At 37.8% G+C, this 23,448-nt stretch overlaps 1 protein-coding gene across 2 annotated transcripts in view; it reads left to right on the top strand.

Moving 5' to 3' along the window:
- Nucleotides 1-158: 158 nt before the first annotated feature.
- RANBP3L (RAN binding protein 3 like) overlaps nucleotides 159-23,448 on the top strand; it is a 46,777-nt gene continuing 23,487 nt past the window's right edge. The window contains exons 1-3 of one of the 2 annotated variants that reach the window (XM_039250517.1): nucleotides 159-714; nucleotides 22,356-22,414; nucleotides 23,302-23,341. In XM_039250517.1, the coding sequence (XP_039106448.1) occupies nucleotides 624-714; nucleotides 22,356-22,414; nucleotides 23,302-23,341 (190 nt within the window). In that variant the 5' untranslated portion in view covers nucleotides 159-623. Of the gene's footprint in view, nucleotides 715-22,355; nucleotides 22,415-23,286; nucleotides 23,342-23,448 lie in introns of both variants that reach the window. The other variant, XM_039250516.1, reaches the window with a different exon arrangement.

Raw genomic sequence — 23,448 nt, 5'->3', positions numbered from 1 at the left:
TTTTAGAATCCCTGCTTTGGCCACTATTATTCAAAGCAACTCCAATGCCATTTCTTGCCTGCCTCTTTATGCTAATCAGCCTAGCTCACTCAGCCCCTCCTCCTTCAGCTTCCCTTAAGAACTGTTCACTTTCAGCTGTCACGGAGGGTAACTCAGACCAGGCTTGGAAATCACTTGCTTTAACCCAGCAGCACTTTTAAATTTTGTATATATTATTCTAGCAGTCCTCTGTAAATACTAGAGGCATTAGATTTCATGTCAGCAGTTGGGTCAAAAAATTGCCAAAACTGTAATTGGTCAGAAATAGTTACTCTGTAGAATTTTACACTGTAAAGGGGAAAACTTCAAAGTGCTTTGAAATGAAAGAAGAATTAAGCTGTGTTTTTATCCAAATGAATTGGCATCTTCATATGTAGGGGAAGTTATATTGGTAAATATTTATTTCAAGAATCATGACTAGGAAGCACTTGGAAGTTTATTAGAGAAGTAAATGTTTTACACTCAAGGACAGGATCTGCATGTACCTCTGCGGCTCTGGTTGTCTGGTGAAGACCATTTTAGGTGACTGACCAAGGGAAGGAAATGTCCTAGTGATACTGGAACCATAGAGTATTGCCAGAACCATGTCTACTACACAGAGAAAAGATAGCAGCTGCCTGTTTAACAGTTTTTACACCTGTAAACTGAAGCTTCCAGAAGACGAGCGACAGCAAGGTGAGTCAGCCAGCCTAATGGGCTACGTGTTCTGTGACCTGGCCATTTGCATTCCAGGAGGAATGGTAGGCTGGGGAAGTACCTAGAGAATCTCTGGTTGGGAAATGCTTTACAATCTTTGATTTTTTTTTTTTTTTTAAACTCTGAGAATAGACATAGTAGTGATGCACAAGGGTGAGTTAACTTGGATTCACTATTGGTTTTTAAAGGACTATGGGAGACTATCAAGAATGCATATCCTTGGACTTGTCCTTCTGAAGCTAATGTGCTTAGACTTCTAGCCACTATCATTTTTCTAGAATATGCTAGATTTATGTAATTCAAAACACTCATCCAGGCAAGGCTGAATGAGCTACAAGGGAATTTGCTGAGATTAGCTTTAAGTTAGACTGGAACTATCTTCCCTGTCCTGCCACTAATGGCACGCTTTTGGGTTTAAAGTTTAAGCCTGATTTTTGCCTGGATCTCTGACTCATTCATTTGTGGGAAAAATAAATATATTCGTGACTCTTTCCCTGTTATGATGTAGGAACAGCTGGAGACTGACAGGGGAAAGTGTCACATTTCACATGACGGGCACTCATTCAGACTAAACTATCTACCTGGCAGCATTTCCACCATCAGTCTTTAAAATTTCAAATCCACTACCCAGCCAGCTGCATCAATTAGTGGCAGATGGCTGACATGAATAGACAAGATGATCCCACCAATCCATTCTGACACAGACAGCAAAGGACACTTGAAAAAAAGGCAGGGCGCTGTCATGAATGACATCATCACTCCCCAGTGGTTAAGGATTGGCCCCAGGCATTTCTAACTTGCCCTTAATAACTGCTGATGGATCTGTCTATGTAGGGATCTAGGCTACAAGCTCTTTATTTACTTTTCCATAGACACAGATTTAGATTTTAGTGGCATGGACAGTGTTAGCTAATGGACTAAAACCTCCCATTTCCAAGGTGGCATCTGTGTGCTAACATTTGCATGAAGGTGTCAGGCCACTTCCCTGCATTAATTCCTGGACTTCATGCTGTACAAGGCTTACCATAGTGGGGGAAGAAAATACTTTATAATAAATGGAAACAGCAAAAACTTTTAAGACCATTCAGTGTCATCAAGGCTTAAGTAAGTCATTTTAAACTAACTGCCTTAGCATGTAAAGTCCTGGAATGTGCCAAAGTTTAATCATAGCTCTGTAAAATTCTTGCTCTTCTGTTAGTAAACACTAATTAATCATAGCTTTTTGTTGGCTGTTCATTTTGTTTGAAATGTTTAAAGCTACCTCCCTCCTCCAATAGCTAATGTAATATTTATTATATAAAATTTGTCAGGGGGAACATAGAGGAGACGAATAAAAATCACCATCCAGAGATAGTTGCTATTAATATTTTAGTGTATAGTCTTCCAGCCTTTTCTTCTATGCATGTGTACAGCTTATCCTTTTGCTTGATTTTTAAACAAAGAGAGTTATTTTATATATAATATTTTATGAACTGCTTTTTAATTTAATAATTGATTATGAACAAATTTCCATGTCATTATTCATGCCTATATATTCTTCTACAACCTTATTTATTTATTTTATTATTTTAAATTTGTTTTTAAGAGAGAGAGAGAAGATGCATAAGCAGAGAAGGGGCAGAGAGAGAGGGAGAGAGAGAATCCTAAGAAGGCTCCACACTCAGCGTGGAGACCGACACTGGGCTTGATTCCATGACCCTGAAATCATGACCTGAGCCCAAATCAAGAGTCCAGTGCTCAACCGAGTCACCCAAGAACCCCTCTGCAACCTTTTCTTTTTTTTTTTTTTTAACAGTTGTATACTATTCCTTAAAAGGATGTAGCAAAATTCCTTTAGGCAATTCTCCATGGTTAGATATGTATTTTAATTCTAGTTTTTCAGTATTATAAACAACACTGTGTTTAGCCTAAGAAAATGGAGAAGTCATTGCAGAGGTAAGATTATTTTCTTGGGATACATTCTTAGTGGTGGAATTGCTAGGTCAAAGGATACATATTTTTTTTTAACATTTTTGTTGTTGTGTTTTGGGGTTTTGTTTTGTTTTGTTTTTTGTTTTTTTTGCCAGTTGACCCTGCAATCAGCAGTACAAGGGGTATATTCTCAGTAATACTGGGTATTATTTTTTATTTTCCCTCAATTTTATAAGTGGAAAATACTATCCTGCTGTTGTTTTAATTTAAGGCAGGCTGTCTTAATGTTCTCTTCCTTTATTGGCCATACCCAGAGGAGACTGGAAAAATCATTATGATGACATACTTCCCGAAATAGTAAGAAGACTAGAAGTCTCGTCTTTTTTTTCTCAGACTGAAGCTTTTGCCTAGAATATTTTGAAAGCAACCATATTCTTCCACAACAGAGTCTCAAAATATCAGTCCACAGAAACCACAATCCATAAAGTTGCAAAGCACGTGAATGCAATTGAGACCAGCCATTGGCTGCAACAAGCTGTCATCTAGAGATCTGAATTGACAGGTGATAACTGGGCAGTGTTTGCTATGCTGCCAAATAGCATCCCAGTTACTGTTCTGGAGTTTAAAAGTATCCATTGAGTATAGCGGCCTTGATTTTTTCCTCCAAGCTATATTTGCACCTTGCTATTATGCAAAGTTCATCAGAGGTCCAAGAAAGCAAAGCCATTGGTTTCCAAGAGTGAGGTCTGGCTGTGGATTTGTTCATGGAGGCAACTGAGTTTATAGCTTTGGCCTATCCCCAGCCACACCAAAATTCCTTCTTTTTAATTTAACATACAGACCATGATTAACTGGCATTTAACTCTTCAGACGGCATAACCATCTGCTATATGCTATATGCCGAAGTGCTTTATGTTATAAAATTGTGCTTTTTGGGTGATCACTTAGATAAAAGTCACTTATTTTTAGCAACTAATTGAACAAGGACTACACAAAGCACCGTGTCAGACACGGTACTTCAGTTGAACCAAGCTAACTAAACTAAGATTTCCAGTCCACATGGTGTTTACATTCTGCAACAACAGATGCTAAACAGTCCAGAAAAGGAATCCAATGGGTCCCTCTCCCTACTTGTTACTGTCTTTATAGATTCTTCTAGGATAGTTCAGATCCATTTATAACATTGATCTAAGACCACATTTGTAAACATTAACTTATATGTCTACAAAGCCTCAACAAAGTTCAGTTCACATTACATGTACTAGGTAGACTTAACCGCATTTATGTTTTATAAACTATATTTATGTTTATATGCTTTAAAACTTACAAGGTAAATTTTTAGAATGCTTTAAAACTTACAAAATTTTCAATACATTATCTTATTTAATTCTTACAATAGTCAGGTGAGGTAGTATATTAGTCAAGGTTCTCCAGAGAAACAAAATCTATAGGGGGTGTGTGTGTGTGTGTGTGTGGAGAGAGAGAGAGAGAGATCAAAATTTATTTCGAGAGATTGCCTCACACGATTATGGAAGATGACAAGTCCAAAATCCATTCCACCAGGTCGGAGTCCCAGGAAAATTGCTGACCAACATTGCAGTTAAAATTTGAAAATGCTCCGCTGGCAGAATTCCCTCTTGCTCAGGGCAGGTCAGTCTTTTTTATATCCAGGTCTTTAGCTGATTGATGAGACCCACCAATATTCTGGAGGGCAACCTGCTTTACTCACAGTCCACCAGTTTAAATGTAAATCTCATCCACGGGCACCTGGGTGGCTCAGTCAGTTAAGTGTCCAACTTCGGCTCAGGTCATGATCTCACAACTCATGAGTTTGAGTCCCGCATCAGGCTCTATGCTGACAACTCAGAGCCTGTATTCTCTGTCTCCCTCTCTGTCTTTGCCCCTCCCTTGCTCATGCTCATATATAGCTACCTCATAAAATCCATGATTCCTAGCATTACAATGTTTAATTTGCTTTCATCCATATCAGAGAAACTTCTCTGCAGATATTTAAGATGCACTGGTGTTCCTTCTGACTTTGATTGCTCTAACACCAATTGGGTATACTACAAATGAATTAAGTTCTGTCATTATCCACAGTTAGTGAAGACTTCAAAAATTAAGGGCTCAGTCTCAAGAAATCAATCCATTTCAAATGCTAGCTACAAATTTCAGGTGTCTCCAAGCCACTTCCATTTCTGCCTGGATGACTACAAATTCAAGGCTTCTCACAACTCTCCCAGGTTTGAAAATTTGCTAGAATGACTCACAGAACTCAAGAAAGCCCTATATTTATGATTACCATTGTATTATAAAGGATACAGATGAACAGCCAGCTGAACAGGTCCATAAGGCAAAATGTGGGAGGGTTCTGAGCACATGGAGTCAGGGTATCCCTCTTGTCAGGACATCAGTAAGATCATCAACCAGGAAGCTCCAGTAAGCATAGTGTCCAGAGTTTTCACATGAGGTCTCATTACATACGCATGATTGGTTAAATCATTGACTATGATTGACCTCAGCCTTCAATGTCTCTTCCCTCTCTAGAAGTTGGAAACAGAAAGTAGGGCTAGAAGTCCCAACCCTATACAAGCTTGTTCTTTTTGGTGTGGCCAGCCCATCCCTTGAGTTTCCTCATTAGCATAACAAAAACAAATGACCATCAGTTAGGAAATTCAGAGGGTTTTCGAAGCTCTGTGTAAGGAATGGAGAACAAAAACCACATCTATTCTTTATTACATCACATTTTGGCTGTCATTTTCAGGATGAATTCTTTTCTTAATGTCAAGACAGTTTCCTGAAAGTCAAGAAACACAGATTAATGCCCTCAACCACTTATTTATTAAATACAGTTTTATGAGCACTGGGTGTTATATGGAAACCAACTTGACAATAAACTATTTGTAAAAAATAAAAAATAAATTTAAAAAAATAAAATAAATACAGTTTTTACCAAGAGCTGGGAGATATATTAGGCACCAGAAATGCAAATTTATCTGCCCAAGTTTATTTTCTATTGTGCGTTTTTTTGAGGAATTCAGTAATAAGAACTCAGCTAATGATACTTTTTCAACTTTTTGGGTGAAAGAAAAAGTGATTTGACTTCTTAATGTTCTAACCCTGCTGCATTCATCCTTCTTCTTTGTATTTTAGCCACACTCTTCTTGAGGGTTTCAGAAGGCACTTAATCTAGCTTTGAACTTAGTAAATATAAATATAAAGGCTAAGTGGGACCTGTTTACTGTGAGACCAAATTTGCCCCAAGTCTAAACCATAAAACACAAATTATATTTAGTTGCTGCAAATGCACTGTTTCCCTTCAATATGCTCTGTGAACATTCATGAATGTACTTAAGTTAGAACATCCAAAAAATTTAAGTGCTAAGGAATGAAGATACAACCATGAGAAAGGAAACCCAATAGTGGCAAACAATGAAATAATGCCTTTTATATGAAAAGATAATATGAGATACACGCATTAAGCTTCTCAGAATAGATTTGTATTAGCTTTCCTTCTTTGTGATTCTAAAACAGTGATACAGCATAGACGACATGACATCTTTTGGGTCATACATGGCTAAATAAAAGAGGATCAAAAGAAGGAACCCTGCAGATATTTATTTTTCTTCCACCAAGAAGGAGCCTCAAAGTGGCTCAAATGAGTTTTGTTCTATCTACAAAACCATTACTCACATTTAAAGGCACAAATTGGTGGAAACAAATATAGACCATTTAAAAATAATTAGAAAGGAGAGAACTCATATTCTATTAGACTTGATCATATTCAAGCTCCCACCCAGTGCAGGAATTCTTTCCATTATAAGCTTCCTTAATAGATGGCACATATATGAGGATCTGAAAAATATATGTAATGGCATAAACTTCATTTTCCCACCTCACACTCATTAGGAGAGCTACTAAAAAAAAAAAAAAAAAAACAGAAAATAACAAATGTTGGCAAGAATGTGGAGAAATTAAAACTCTTATACACTGCTGGTGGGAATATAAAATAGTGCATCTGCTGGAAAATAGTATGGCAATTCCTCAAAAACTAAAAATAGAATTACCATGTGATCCAGCAATTCTACTTCCAGGTATATCCCCAAAAGAAGTGACAGCAGGGACTCAAACAGGTACTTGCACACCAATGCTCATAGCAGCATTATTCACAATAGCCAAAAGGTGAAAGTGCCACATCTTTCCATTGACAAATGAATAAACAAAATGTGGTATATGTATACAACAAAATATTATTCAGCCTGAAAAAGAAAGTAAATTCTGATACAATGCTACGACATGGATGAACCTTGAGGACATAAAGCTAAATGAAACAAGCAAGCCACAAAGAGTGAATACTATATGATTCCACTAATATGAGATTGCTAGAGTAGTCATTTTCAGAGACAGAGACCAGAATGGGGGTTGCCAGGGGCTAGGAGGGGAAATAGGGAGTTATTATTTAGTGGTATAGAATTTCAGTTTTGCTGGATGAATAGGTTCTAGAGATTGCACTATTAAACTATATACTTAAAAATGATTAAGATGGTAAATTTTATGGTATGTGTATTTTACCAAAAAATTTTAAAGCCATAACTGGCCAAACCATCCGTAACTATGTTTCTGAATTTGGACTGTAAAAAAACAAAAACAAAACAAACCTTCATTTTTCCTATTTTTAAAACCAAAACTAGAAGAAAATATCCTGCTCATCTCGGATTCTCAAAAGATATTTCTATGAAAACATTGATAAATTTAATAAGCTCCTAATTGTCATAAAAAAGAAATATAACATTACCAATATCAGGAATGACATAGAGTGTCATTTTAGATCCTACAGCTATTAGAATGATAATAAAGGAATATTATGAATAACACTGTGCTAGAAAAACACCAAACAAAAAAAATTTTAAGAGCCACTCATGTAAGAACACCAAAAGGATTTAGAATAGAAAGGAACTTCCTCAACCTGATAAAGAACACTTTCAAAAAACTGACAGCTAATATAATGCTTTCACTGTCCACGAAAGACTTAATACTTTCCTACTAAGATTGGGAAGCAAGCAAGGATGTCCACTATAGTCACTTCTATTCAGCATTATGGAATGGGACTGAAGGTCCTAGCCAATGTACTAGGTTGATAAAAAGAAAGAAAAGTTTTGTATTTTGGAAGTAAAGAGGTACAACTATATTCGCAAATGAATGATAGTCAGTATAGGAAAAGTTTAGTAATCAACTAAAAGAAAAGAAGATACTAGAACTAATAAGTTAGTTACCAAGGTCACAGATAACAGCGCACAAAGTGAATATACTAAAAACAATTCTATTTCTGTATATTAGCAAAATAGAATTGGGAATTGAAATTTTTAAGTATTCTTTTAGTAGTGCCTTTTTATTAAAAAAAAAGTAACAGATTAATTTAACAAAATATGTGCAAGTCCTGTACCCTTAAAACAAACATTATAGAAAAAAGCTAAGTACGATTGAACTAAATATATAAATTGGAAAGTTCAATTTATTAAGATATCATCCCTCCCCAAGTTGATCTAGAGTTAAGGCCATCTCAATAAAAATTCAAGTAGACTCTTTTTTCATTGACAAGCTAATCTTTAATTTATAAAGAAATATAAATGACCTGGGGTACCTTGGTGGCTCAGTCAGTTCAGCATCCGACTTCCGCTCAGGTCATGATCTCACGGTTTGTGGGTTCCAGCCCTGCGTCGGGCTCTGTGCTGACAGCTCAGAACCTGGAGCCTGTTTCAGATTCTGTGTCTCCCTCTCTCTCTGACCCTCCCCTGCTCATGCTCTCTCTCTCTCAGAAATAAATAAAACATTAAATTAAATGTTTTTTAACATTTAATTATATTAATTATATTAATTATATATTAATTATATATATATTATATATATATAATTATATTAATTATATATTATATTAATTATATATATAATAAATTAATTATATTAATATATATATATATATATAGGACCTAAAATAGCTAAATCAATCTTGAAAAAGAAGAATAAAGTTGACAACTTATGCTTTGGATTTCAAGTTATAATAATCAAGATGGTATAATATTGGTATAAGCATAGAAGATTTATTATTGAAACAGAAGAGGGAGTCCAGAAATTGACTCATTTATTTTTGGCCAATTAATTTTTGACAAAGATATCAAGATAATTCAAACAAGGAAAAGATACTATTTTTTGTAATAACCCTGGAACAAATAGTCCTTATTACCCCCCTGACACAAAAATTAATTTGAGATGAAATATGAAAACATAAAAGCTTAATCTGTAAAACTTCTGGAAGAAAACATGGGAAAATATTTTCATAAATTGGAACAGGTAATTTTTACAGACACAAAAAGTACCACCCATAAAAATAGATAGACTAGACTATCAACATTAAAAATATTTGTCGTTTAAAAGATTGCATTAATACAAGAAAAAAGAAACTGGGAGAGGGGTGCCGGGGTGGCTCAGTCAGTTGAGCCTCTGACTTCAGCTCAGGTCATGATCTCACAGCTCGTGAGTTCAAGCCCCTCGTCAGGCTCTGTGCTGACACCTCAGAGCTTGGAGCCTACTTTGGATTCTGTGTCTCCTCTCTCCCTGCCCCTCCCCCTGCTTATGCTCTGTCTCTGCCTCTGTCTCTCTCTCTCTCTCTCTGTGTGTCTCTCTCTCTGTCTTAAAATAATAAACATTTAAAATTTAAAAAAAAAAAGAGAAACTGGAAGAAAACATTTGTGATACATAGATCTGAAAAAAAAAAAAGCTTGAAATCAGAATACATAAAGAACTCAATATAAACAATTTAATTAAAAATAAGCAAATAATCTGTCAGATGCTTTAGAAAAAGGATACATAGCTGTCTAAGAATCACATCAAGCAATGTTCAACATAATTAGTCATTAGGGAACTGTAAATTAAAATCTCTGTGAGCTATTGCTTCCCATTCACTAGAATGGCTAAAATTAAAAATACCAATGATACTGTGTGGCAGAGAATGTAACTCAACCAGAACTCCCATTTATTGCTGCGAAGTGGTGTAACTGCTTTGGAAAATAGTCTAACAGTTTCTTTTATAGCTAAATCTATGCCTATCCTAAGATACCCAATCACATTCTCAGGTATTTTACCAAGAGGGATGAAATTGATATGTCCACAAATAGCTGTTCTTGGCATATTTTATACCTACAAGCTCCAGCATGTGAACAACCCAAATGTACATAAGCCTGTAAATGGATAGGCAAACTGTGGTATGTCCATAGATTGGAATACTACCCAGTAGTAGAAAGAAATAGTTATTGATACACATAACCACATAGACGAATCTGAAGTTGTATGACATTTGGGGGATGAAGTGGCTGGCTCTATGGGATGGAGGACCAAGAGCTTGGCACACATGTAGCTCATACAGCAGTATGCTGCTGCACATAGGCTAGAAAGCTCTGGCAATAGCATACATTCTGACCTTTATGCTTTGTGATGGAAGGCCCTCTACTGAGGATGCTGTAGACACCTCAGATGGTAAATTCTGCTAGGCAACTATAAGATCTCCTTCCAAACCAAGATTCTGTGATTTGCCCCTAATTCTTTCATTCATTTTAATGTTGTCTCCTCAACTATGTTGTACAAGTTCTTTGGGAGCAGTAAACTGGATTTATGCCAGGAACCACATGCAGTGCAACATGTCACCTATAAACAAATCATATTTTGTCATATGTCATCCTAGCCCAAAAACTCCAGAGCCTGTGCTATACCCCATGTTTCCTTTCTCTCATGGGGCCTCGTCTAAGTACCTGCAAAGGATCTGAGTGATGGCAGGCCCTTGAAGTCAGTGGTTCAGTTTTAAATGTGTTGTTATTGAAGTCACCAGCTAATTTGTATGGAAACTGCTCACCACATCCAAATGTCTCCACAAAGGGGTATTTGACTCTAAAACAACAGGTAAGAAAATTCAACTGTAGGGATGCCTGGGTTGCTCACTTGGAAGTCAGAGCATCTGACTTCGGTTCAGGTCCTAATCTCACAGCTTGTGGATTCGGGCCCCATGTCAGGCTCTGTGATGACAACTCAGAGCCTGGAGCTGCTTTGGATTCTGTGTCTCCCTCTCTCTCTGCCCCTCCCCTGCTCTTGCATGTGTGTGTGTGTGTGTGTGTGTGTGTGCATGCACACACGCACAGGCGCGCACGCGCTCCCTCTCTCAAAAATAAACATTAAAATTAAAAAAAGAAAGTAAGTAAGGTAGTATCAGTGCAAACACATCAGCCTAGAGCAGGTGGCCTGCTTACTGGGCTAGCAATTTTCACTTAAATTTAAATAATTGCATGGTCTATGTTTCTTAAACTGCACAAAGTGTGAAAGATTGCAATATAGCACTTTCGGAACTGAGCCAATATGGCCTCGGAGAGATGATTTAGATTTTCACAAAATAAATAAGAAGTATCAAAAACTCCAAATTAAATAGAGGCTAAAGAATGGTCATTATTATAATTCACTTTTTTGTTTAAACTGAGGACTCTATTCAAAGTGCTGGCACAAGTATTACATTAAATCATTAACGTGACTTGAAATTTTAACATTTAGGCCAGGTGAGTTTCACACCTGAGTTGCTTTTTAATGAAATCTATTGGTAAAGCTAGCATAATATCCAAAAGGCAGGATTCAAAATGCAGTAAATACTCATATTCAGTAAGAAGCTGCATTCCTTCTACCCAATGATCAGATATCTCACCCTGTATGGATGGCCAATAACTAAGCCATAGGAGGTCCTAAGAATGAGATCTAGACTACTGACAAGAGATGGTAGTCGGAAGATATCTTTTGATACTAAAGCAACATTGAAGAGCATGAAACATGCATTTGAGAATTGAGTCAGAAGGAGGCAGAGACTAACCTGTAACTGATGAAACGGAAACTGACCTATATACTCAAACAGGAGAGAGAAAAGATTTTTGTAAGTGGCCTGTATCACTGCAGAATGGGCTTCAGGTCCTAAAAGAACCCAAGGCTAACAGGACACAATTTCCTTTCCCTCAGGGGATGCAGAGAAACTACCAGGCCTCCAGACACTACAGCTTAGTAACTGGATTGTCCCTCTCAAGTAGCAATCTGTAATGACTGTTTTCAATAATTGGCTCCAAATCCTTCCTTGTTCTGATAAAAGGAAGTAATTCATAACCAGGAGGTATGTTACCATCTGGAGAGAAAAGAGTAAAGCAGGGAGACTTGATGGAAATGGACCATTTTGGTCTAGGGCTGTCTGTGTTAAACTTTAGTTGTCTTGCAGAGAAATGAAGTTACAGATAAGGATCTGTGTGTATGTGTGTTTTTATAAATTGAGTGTGGGTAGGACATATTCCAGAGCTACAATTACACAAGGGTCTGTTTGTTCAACAAGACTAACTTTGTCATAAGGAACTTCATGTATGAAGTATGGATCCAAGTATGGATTAGTTTTGGTATTATTTTCCATTTTTCTTTCTGAAAATTGAATAAGCTAAAATTAAGTAGTAGAGGTGATTGTTTCGATAGTAGGATAAAGCAAGGTAGATTCTGAGGAACTTGTAAAAAATCTCTAGCTACAAATGTAAAGATAAAAAACCATAAAAATTTAGAAAACAAATCTTCGAAACACACCATAACAGATGTGCCAGATATTTTTCTAACTTTGTAAACACTTCTCACATTTTAAGGTTTAAATTCACAATATTGTTATTGTCTTTTACCTTGCTTATAGCAGGCAATTAATGTTTATTCTGTAAATCAATACTTTTTTCCCCAAAAGTTCATTCAAGTGATTAATATTCCTAAATCACTGAGTATTAGAGCTTTAAATTCCCCGTAGCGCAATGGATCTTCACATACGAGAAAACTGAAAACAGAGGAGAGAAGTGACTTACTCAAAGTTAATAGTGCAAAGAGCTAGTACTATACTTCTACATCTGTTTGAGAATTTTATGATGTAATGGCCAGCAGAATAAAAAGTATCTAAAATGCATTAAAAAATTAAGATGAAATAAACTTGAGTTGTACCTTATTTACAAATACCCATAGAAAGGGTATTTACTTGTGTAATAATCTTAGTACTAAGCATGTAGAGAAAATGAGGAGTATATGAAGGAGGGGAGGGAGAAACAGGAAGAGGGAGGAAGGGAAACGTGTGGAGAGGCAAGGAATCAGGCACTAGAGAGAAATACTCAGCCAGCTGAGAGCAAAGAATGGAGAAGAAGACAAATGAAAAAAAGCTGATTTTAAAAAATAGGTCCAAAATGTACTACATACAAATGCCAGCCTATTATTCAGCCTTCTAAAGGAATGAGATCCATGCTGTAGCATGTATGAACCTTGAAGATATTATGCTAAGTGAAGTAAGTCAGATACAAAAAGACACAGGTTCCAGGATTCTGCGTCTCCAAGGTTTCCTAGGGCAGGTGGATCCACAGAGTCAGAAAGTAGAGTGTGGTGACAGGGGCTCTGGGGAGAGTGACATGGGGAGTTAGTGCTTTGTGGATACAGAGTTTCAGTTTGGGATGATGAAAAGGTTCTGAAGTTGGACGGTGGTGATAGTTACACGTCAGTGTGAATATACGTAATGTCACTGAATCGTACATTTTAAATGGTTAAAATGGTAACATGTTATATACATTTTTCCAGAATAAAAAAAACACTTAAAAGAAATCACTTGATTACAGAATCTCCTCTAACCCTTTCATCTTGAGTGTCACGGTAATTCAATGATCAAGGAAAGATAATGAATAGATTGAAGGGCTTGTTCTCCATTTTCTTGAGAATTCTTCAAGTCATATACATTTGAAAAGTGAAAGTTTCTCTTATAGTTGTTTTTTTGTTTGTTTTTTTTTTTTTAGTATAATGAACAAAATGTTTCTGGTAAGGCTAACAAATTGCTACCTGGCCTTGACTTCTACCAAGCTAGCTCTAAATCAATGCACTAAGGTATCTGCAGCCAGCATTGCTGTATTCCTGCTCATTTCTGTGCCCGAGGGCCAGCAAAGCATTTCAGTGACGATGAATGGCCGCCTGCCGGCTTCTGGCTTCTGCGAGTTCCCAAGAAGAGAATGAGGTCTGGGCCTTCTGGGCTTGTGAGCGCCTTGGGTGGGCGGTTCTGCTCCTTTCTTCTGGCCTAGGCCTACAACATCTTGTTCTCAGCGGAACAACATCCATTTAGTCCTGTGGAAACAAGAAAACAAGGAGCCTTTTTCTCCTACTGCGCAAAGGCTCAGGACAAAGAGGAATAAGTTTAAGGAAAAGAGATTTGGAATCAGAAGAAGCTGCAATCAAACTTCTCCATCCGGCCTGTGTCCTTGGAATCTATGAAGGAATTTAAAAATAGTGTGCTTCTTTGCTGAAGAGGAAGAGCTTAAATTTATCTGAATTCAAAGTATGAAGCTCTGCTTCAGCCATATTGATTTATTAATAGCCTATGTGAAGAGTGACTTCTTACTAATATGGTATTTTGTGTCAAAATCACCTCTTTAATTTTAGCAGTACAGAAACATTAGAGAATTACTTAAAGAGATACCGTTTTAAACCTGAGCATGTGCCTGGTCAATATTAATCCTCAGCATGTCATAAAACCTAGACTATATTTCTGTTCCCCTTCCTTCAGCAAAACAGAGAGACCCATTTCTAACATATGGAAGCAGTTTCACACTGCAAGTTATTCTGAGGGGAAAATATGTGATTCATAAATGCTGTCAAATGAAATATGTATTTCCAAATGGTACCAAGTTGACCAAGCACATCCTACGACAAATTCCACATCTTCATTACCCCATGGGCATAAATGAAGGAAGAGTTTAGAGAAGGGCAAACAGTCCCTTTTGGCATTCTCCATCCAGAAGTCCCATGTTTGTTGCTGGTAAACACATTCAAGTAATCAAAGATTGTGAGTAACCTTATCACAACATAGTTTTATTTATAAACAAAATAGCACCTTCAAATTATGTAGAAGTGGGTATGCTCTGTCAAAAGTAATACATTCGTTTGAGTTATTTTGGTCAGTGGCTGACTATATATATATTGACACGGAGATTTTCGACGGCAAGGCTCACCATGCCGTTTGCTTGCCGACATTCTCGAACAAACCTCTTTAGTCAGAATACGAAGAGAAAATGGTGAGACTAAGTGAAGCATCTTACAGTGTTTACAGAAGGCAAAACCAAAGTGCAGCTAGACTGACACGGTCTGCAATCACATCGCAATGAGGCTTTCACAAACCATGGAAGTAGGAGAGCTCTCAGAGCCCAGGCGTATCACAACTTCAGGAGAGGAAGCTGTCAAGTAGTCATTTAACTCACAATGAAAGCCAGGAGGGACCCTTTCTTACAGGAAAAAGCTCTCCTGTGCTTTAGTGCCTAAATATTAGCTGTCTGGTCTTGGGCATATCCTGTGATTTTAGAGACTTTCTTTTCTCATGAGCACAAGGGTCTAATAACTTACCTTTTGAGAATCATATAATGCAGTAAGAGCGCAGCAACTTACTTACAACTTACCTTGCAACTCTGTGAAGTATGTTTTATTGTCTCCATCTTACAGACAAGGAAACTTGGGCTCAGAAGCATCAAATGGCTTTGCCCTGGCTAATTGTTAGCAAATTCAGGAGATGGAATTTGAATCCAGGCCTCTTTTCCACCCAAGCTTGGATTTTTTAAAACCATGCATTCCGAACCCTAGTAGCCATTCATTGAGTCACCAAAAACTAATATATTTATATCAGTTTTATAATAGGTAAAGTATTAGGTAAGTTTTCAAATTATCCCAGTGCATAAAAGAAGCATCGTGGGAAATCACCAAGATCTAACTTATTATACTACTTCTTAAGGTCATATTAAGTTAAGCAAAAGGCAAAAAGATTAGTCACGACATGCATAAGCATATCATGTGGTAGTTACTGTCTTTAAGAATGAAAAAAGAAGGGGCGCCTGGGTGGCTTAGTCGGTTAAGCGTCCAACTTTCGCTTAGGTCATGATCTTGCGGCTTAGGTCATGATCTTGCGGTTCGTGGGTTCGAGCCCCACGTCGGGCTCTGTGCTGACAGCCAGCTCAGAACCTGGAGCCTATTTCGGAGTCTGTGTCTCCCTCTCTCTCTGACCCTCCCCTATTCACGCTGTCTCTCTCTCTCTCCTAGAAATAAATTAAAAAATATTTAAAAAAAAAAGAATGAAAAAAGAAATGATTCAAAGAGTTCTGTTTTGACACTGGAATAATAATAAAATTTAATAGAGTATGCTATGATATCTATTGAAAAGGTCACCGAATACCCCCAAATATAAAGCACACTACACATGATGACCATATCTTTTTGGGATCAATTACAGAACACTCTCAAAATTATAAAGCCATTTTTTCCCTCACTATTGTGTTTTGACTGACAGAGTGATTTTGCCAGATGTTCTATACCACATGATTTAATTAAAATTATTTGTTTTTTACTCTGTGAGCCTCTCTATTTACACAGACATTGGCAAAGTAAATGACTTTGAAAAACGAGAATTTTTCTTCCATTGAATTACTGCTGCTATAAATCTCCAGATTCTAAAATGCAAGTGAAATTAATTCACTGGCTATCGGCCACTACCACACATAACTGGATTATAAATTAAGCACCACAGCTTAGAGGTGAGGCTGGGTGAGTGCATTCAACATGGAATTCTCAGGGCTTGGCCCTATCTCCAGAAGGGGAGCAGGGTCTATGTTTGACACAGCCTCTGAGGCTTTTTGCTACTTGCTCACATCAGAGACTTTTATTATCTCTATGCCTTGATTTTCCAAAATTGGTCTGTGTGTAGATCTAGACCAACATACAAACCAAGGGAGGAAAGACTCTAGACTCTTTAGAACTTACAATGACAGATGCTTTGAAGATTATCCATATGAGAAGCAGATGAGTTCGGAAATGGATGGATTGGGCAAACTCAGGGGATGATGGTTGTGTTCAGTGGGTTGAGAGTCTTCTCATCTTCTCCGATTTCCTATTCTGAAATGATTCCCATTCTGAAAATGAGTCATTTCTTTATCAGTGTGGTATTGACGAGAAGAGGAGTAGCTTTCTTTTTCTATTCTAATGCCGATTTTTTGTCTCTAGTGTGTGCTTCTCATAATGAATCAAAACTAGAAATGCTCGATTTCTTAGATTTGGCAGTTTAATAATTTCATTTTCAACAAAAACTTAAAGCAGCTCAAACAAATTCGAAGTTAATTGAAAGAGTGTTTTCCCCTTCTACTTCATATACTATATTTATTATTTCCCTTCTACTTCATACACTGTATTTATTATATAGTACCAGAATTGGTTATTACTTCAGCAGCAATGACCCAGGGCTGGAATCCTTCCAGCAGGATCCATTCACCTTGTGTCTCAAGTTGAGCTAGCGCTTTGTGAATCAGCCTGGAAACTTCCTGTGTAAACTGCCTCTGTTTTCCTCTGGGGTCCTGGTTATTTTACTTCAACTCAGTACAAAGCATCTCATAAAATAGAACCAAGAGTGTTCCATCACAGTTAAAAGTGTCACTCTGTGGCCCTACCAAACCCTCTGTAAAGACATAGTTTTTCATATGATGGTGGGTAATTTGTTGTTTATTTCATTCTTTTTGCATTTTTATTGAGCTCCTCTGTGCATGGCTAGAAATAAGTACAGAATATCTCATGCTAGTGCTTCCCTCATAAATTGGCACAGATTTCTATTTCTTCTGGGCTTGCCAACTGCCCTTATTAAAATTATCTTGGGGGGCACCTGGGTGGCTCAGTTGGTTAGACCTCTAACGTTGGCTCAGGTCATGATCTCACGGTTCATGTGTTCGAGCCCCGTGTCCAGCTCTGTGCTAACAGCCTGGAGCCTGCTTTGGTTTCTGTCTCCCTTTCTCTCTGCTCCTCCCGTGCTTATTCTCTGTCTCCCCTTCTCTCTCTCAAAAATAAACATTTAAAAAAATAAAACTGTCTTGGAATATTTTAATATAACGTTGAGATTTTGTTTTTTCTTTTTACAAAACTCAAGATTATGATTCAGACCCTCTGAGTCTCTTCTTCTGGGGTTCTATACAGAGAGTAAGGTCATTTACTATGATTTGCCTGTTTTTAATATGGAAGATCTCATTTTTAGAGTTGAAACTTCAGAGGTTTCAAATTTTTGTTGAGGAATCTTAGCCCTATGGTGATATTTTTGATGTAGTTTATGCTTCCAGTCTAATTTTTTGCCTCACAGAAATGAACATTTTAATTAACATTTAATAATCCCAAGCAGAGACATTTTCCAAATACATTTTTTCAGGGAAAAAAAGGTCAGATTTCAGACATATCAAAACAGCAAACAAACTTTTGCATCTGAGAGGAAATCATTAATTGCTTCAAGCAAAATATCTGAATGACTGATTTCAACATCAGTGTCAATATTTTAATATCCTTACTATGGGGATTTCTTTTGAAATCTTGAGAATAGCCCTTAACTTCATCTTACACTGAATCATAACAAGCATAGTATGTGGTTTGAGTAGTAATCCTTTTCTTATTAATTGTCCCGTTACTCAGAACATCTGGAGGGTGAGTCACTGACTCCAGGAGTCTCCATTACCATCTTCCTAAATTTGGTATCAGGTGACAGAAGCCTGGAGGTGCTCTAATAAGACTCCCTCTTAACTATATATGTACATCACCTGGGGATCGTGTCAACTACAGGTGCTCATTCTGTAGGTATGGGGTGGGGCCTGAGAGTTTGCATTTCTAACAAGCACCCAGTAATGCTCCTGGTCTATCTGGACCATACTTTCAGCACCAACAATTTCTAAGCCTCTGTGTGGACCACAGCCTGATTTCAGAAACTTCCTGATATTAAAAGAAGAAGAAAGATAGGAGCTCAATGAGGAGAAATTAAGAAGAAACCTAGGGATAAGAATAAGGTAGTGAAAGGAAAAACAAAGACTTTTGAGGAACAGTGAGGCATTTCCCCCAGACTAACAAGAGTCACAGGGTACCCGCATGTAACATACGACTGGAAAGGAAGGCTATTATTGAATATCTCCTGTACAACCTGTGGTCACATATATTGCTATATGTTTATGTATGTATGTACAGATAGATAATAGAAAAATAGAAACTGGCATGTACTATAAATATCTGGATATATAGAGAGATGTATGCAAATAAAGAAAATAGATAGATGATAGGTGGTTCTGCTTTGTTCCCAATGGGCTTGGGGAGGAAGCTGTACAAGATGCTCCCATATGCATACATTGCTTCAATCCTCATGACAAGTTTTTAAAAACATATACACAGAGAGATAGACATAAAGCTGAGGCTTGGAGTAATTTAAAAAAATACCGCACTAGGAGTATTCGACTTCAGAGCTCCCAAATCCATGCTTTGATCAGGCAAAGAGCCAGATGCAAGTAAAAGAGAGTGGAGAGGACAGGGGCATAAAGAACAGTATTGGAGCCTGGGCTAAGACTGTGCACAAGAAGAAGAAATTAAAGAAGAGGATGTGGCGGACATGTGGATAGGCCCAGAAAGAAAGGGAGAGGAAAATGCAGGACCTGCCAGGGCTGCAGTCCAAGTGGATAATTCCAGTCCTGGTAGCAATTAAGAGGTGACCCATTTGGCAGCGCCTGCCCCTCAGCGGGGAGGGGTTGTTGCAATTCTCTTTGCTGCCAAGTCTGTTTCCACAACCTTTCTGGCCCAGGCTGGGGCAGCCTGGTTCTGTCCAGCATGGAGGACTCAGTGTTCACCTCTCCTCAGTTCCCATCGTACCAAGAGGCGGTCTGTGGGACTCTGTGTGGGAGAGGCTGTGTAGCAGAAACTTGGGTCCCTAAGGGCACTGGTCACTGCCTGCCCTGGGATTCTGAGTCAGGGGTGCTCCATGCTCAGTGTCTTCTTCCTCTTCTGGATCTGCTTTTGACTCCACAGATCCTTTCAAACCTCCTTCTCTGAGATGATTCGTTGAGAAAATCCACTGGTTACTTTCCTCGATGAACCACATGGCAATAAAGGGTAGGGACAAACCCTTATGACCCACGTAAAATTGAGGGAGGGGGAATTATGGTACATATTAGGAGAAAAAATTTGTATTTACTCACCTTCAGTCTCATCTTGTACCACCGGTCCTCTCTCTCTTCTTGCCTTGCAAGGTGTCTTGTACATGGTCAATCCTCAATACATATATATTTTTTTAAATAAATGGGTTGATTAGCGAATACATTAGAAAGAAGAAAAGCATAAACTTAAACTTATAAAAATCATAAGAACCTTGCTTTTATTTTGAAATTTTTGTACTGGGTCAAGTAAGAAAACTGTTATGGACCCAATGGCTGGATAAATGCTTACTTTTGGCTTTGGCTTTGGAGCCAAAAGAGCTGCTTGGGAGAGTGGGACAGAACCCAGGTGGAAGAGGAGGTATGGAGATTATCTGCTTTCTGACTAATGTGCTGGACAGTGTCAGGGAGAAAGGGTGGCTACTCGGAGGCTAATAAACCTTCAATCACGCAATGTATCCCTACGTCTGAGCACAGTGCCTGGCATAGAAAGGATACCCACTTTTAATGAACAAAAGTGACATTCTTACTTTGTCATATGTTCTCCAAACTGCAAGTAACCCTTTGTGATGCCCTCCTTAATGCTGCATTGAAGGTTGCTCTTGCCTGTCCTTCGATGAATGTTTCGATCAAGGGAAAGTAAACATGTTATTTGTCTAGCCCTCGTCAGGCTATTTTAGGCATAACCATCCTAAGTGTGGTTTAGAAGAGGCTGATTTATAATTCTGTTTCACAAGTATTCCCCTGCACATTCACAAAGCCTGTTTTTTTTTTTTTCAAAGTCACTGGAGTTCTCATTTCTTAAATCTAATGTAATTGCTGAAGAGGAGCTTGTTTGAGAAGGAATAAAGAATTGAACTATAGTTTAATATGGATGGGACTGCCAGTATGTTCTTGAGTTATTTTCTGCTGGGGTTCACTTGGCTCCAAGGACAAATGGTAAAAACTTGCATGAAAAAGCGAGCAGCTTATCTCAGTGGACCACAAGAAGTCCCCCCAGGTCATGGGGCCCCAGGAGCTTGGCAAGAGCTGTCTGGCAGAGTTTTCTCTTATGGGATTTGATTATGGGAAACTGGAGAGCTCCTTTCTGGCATATAACAAAATGTAATTGTCTGGCAGTTCCTTGAAACTTCTCAGTGAGAGTTTTATGTAATCAGCCCAGGGATGGCAATTACCTTGGCTTGTATACCAGGACAATATATTGGTAATGGCTATTGGAAACCTATAATGAGAAAAATTCTAAGATCATATTTGGGCTCATTAAGAAAGTGTTGTCATTTTTACTTCAATTTAAAAAAGAAAGAAAGTGTTGTCTTAAATTGGCAATGTTAGCTAAGAGTTTTGGAATGGGGATTGGTGGCATGCCACATATTTAATATCCTTTCTATAAAGCTTTTTTTTTTGTCTTGTAAAAATCTAAGCAATTATATCTAAAAATCCATTTCATTGTCACGTACACTCTGTGAGGTAATCTTCATTTTGTTTTCAGATGAAGAACCTAAAAGTACAAACGTATTATTTCCCCAGGTATTCTACACATGCCTACCTAACTCCAGAGCCCAACCTCCTAACAAACATGTCATTTTCCCTGAGAATTCTGGAGTGCCGTTTAAAGCTGTTATTCCTCAGCCCTTGAGTAAATGAGTGTCTCTCCATCGTCTTACCTAAAATAGGAAAATATAAAACATTAATAAGGTCAATGAGGCTGAACACAAAATACCTACTTTACAACACTGTTTAAGGCTGATTCTTAGGGGCACCTTGGGTAGCTCAGTTGGTTGAGCATCTGACTCTTGATTTTGCTCAGACATGATCTTGCTGTTTATGAGTTTCAGCCCCACATTGTGCTAACTGACAGTATAGAGCCTGTTTGGGATTCTCTATCTCTCTCCCTCTGCCCCTCCCCGGTTCTCTCTCTCTCTCTCTCTCTAAAAATATAGAAACTTTTTTTTTTTAAAGACTGATTCTTAGCCTAAAAATTAATGGGCGCCTGGGTGGTTCAGTCGGTTAAGCGTCCGACTTCAGCTCAGGTCATGATCTCAAGATTCGTGGGTTCAAGCCTCACGTCAGGCTCTGTGCTGACAGCTAGCTCAGAGCCTGGAGCCTGTTTCAGATTCTGTGTCTCCCTCTCTCTCTGATCCTCCCCTGCTCACACTGTCTCTGTCTCTCAGAAATAAATTAAAAACATTTAAAAAAAACCTTTTTAAATTAAAACATGGCATAGTATATGCTACTCTCATCAAGGAAATATGAAATATTTCTGGATCATTATAAGGATCTACCTGAGATCCAACCCAAGTAGAACTATTCTTAGATAAGATTTTTCGCCCCTTGCTATTCTTCATTCTAAAAGTAAATGTGTTAATCATTATGTCCTAATGATATTCTAAATGTAGGTAATTATACTTTGTTTTCATTAAAAGTGTGTTCTTTTAATGGGATGATATCACTACTTATGGAAACGCATTATCACTTTCCCCAAGTATTTATATCTGTAATTAACTGAAAATCATTTGCAAATATGCAAGTTTGAGGGTCCATATAAACACAGTTTGGATTTTACCCAAAGGCAGGGAAAAACAAAAAATCTTCAAATACTCTTTATTGGTGTTAGGAATTGTCAGAATATAATTTGTGTTTTTGCCTGTTCTTTTCCTTTTACAGAAAAACCTGTCATTGCTCAGCCAATATTTGTTTTCACAAAGAGAGAACAAACTTTTAAGGTAAGACCAAGCTACTTTTCTATGTTTGATTTTTACTTTGACCAAGAAATTTATCTTCAAAGAAGCTGGCGATCCTAAATGATATCATTGCTGCCTTAGTTTATGCTCTTGTTCTTTACTGAGCAGAGTAATGCCTCCAGAATATTTATATAGGAGGTTTTTCCTGGCAGCAATTTGGCTGAAATGGGGAGGCCAAAGGCCTTGTCTTGAAGCTATGAATAACATACCATTTTTACCAAAATTATAGGGTTTTTTGGAGTGACTTAGAAAGGGTCAGGACTGAAAGAGGTCAGGAGGCCTGAGACTCCTCGTGGGTGTCCACCACTGACCTAACTTAAAATTGGGAATCAGATAAGTTCTAAACTCTGATGCTTGATCTAAAAGGGATCTTAAGGACCCAATATATCTGCCTTTTCAGCTTCATAACTAAAAGCACCTACTTTGAAAGGCAAATGAACGATTCTTGTGTTTTCTCTTTAGCTTGATTAAGATATTCTTGTTATTCGTTCTCGCTTATGCCAAGTCACTTACCTTACTACTCACAAAGCTAACTAAAGAAAAGCTCAACCCCTAAGCCCTCGTTTAAAAGTCCGTTTCCTGGGCCCCACCCCAGGCCAACCGCTTCAGAATTTTGAGAGTTGGTGTTTCCAAACCTTCATTTTAAACAAGTTCCCGCAAGTACTTCTGCAGTCACTGAAATATAAAACCGCTCTACTCAGCCTTTGCTTCCTCTTGAATACATGCCTAGTAAGTAAAGGTGAGTTGCTTTATCCTGGCCCACCTGAATAGACCTAGCTTTTGAGAATTCTCTTATCAAGTGACAGGGTGGAATTCTTACCTAAAAACAGCAAGTACTCACCTCTCATTGACAGCTTTGTTTCTTCCAGAGACCTGCAGAAGACACTCTGTACGAAGCAGCAGAACATGGTAATGACTTACATCCTTATTTCAAAATCAATCTTCATACAAAGAAAATAGCAGGCAGAAGCATGTTGACATGTGGCAACAACTGTGTAAAATGTAATGGGTTTTCT

Source organism: Hyaena hyaena, unplaced genomic scaffold, assembly GCF_003009895.1.
Source record: "Hyaena hyaena isolate Hyena2069 unplaced genomic scaffold, ASM300989v1 scaffold_372, whole genome shotgun sequence".
Classification (NCBI taxonomy): Eukaryota; Metazoa; Chordata; class Mammalia; order Carnivora; family Hyaenidae; genus Hyaena; species Hyaena hyaena.
Note: the sequence above shows the minus strand (reverse complement) of the source record. Positions and strands in the feature narration are given on the sequence as shown.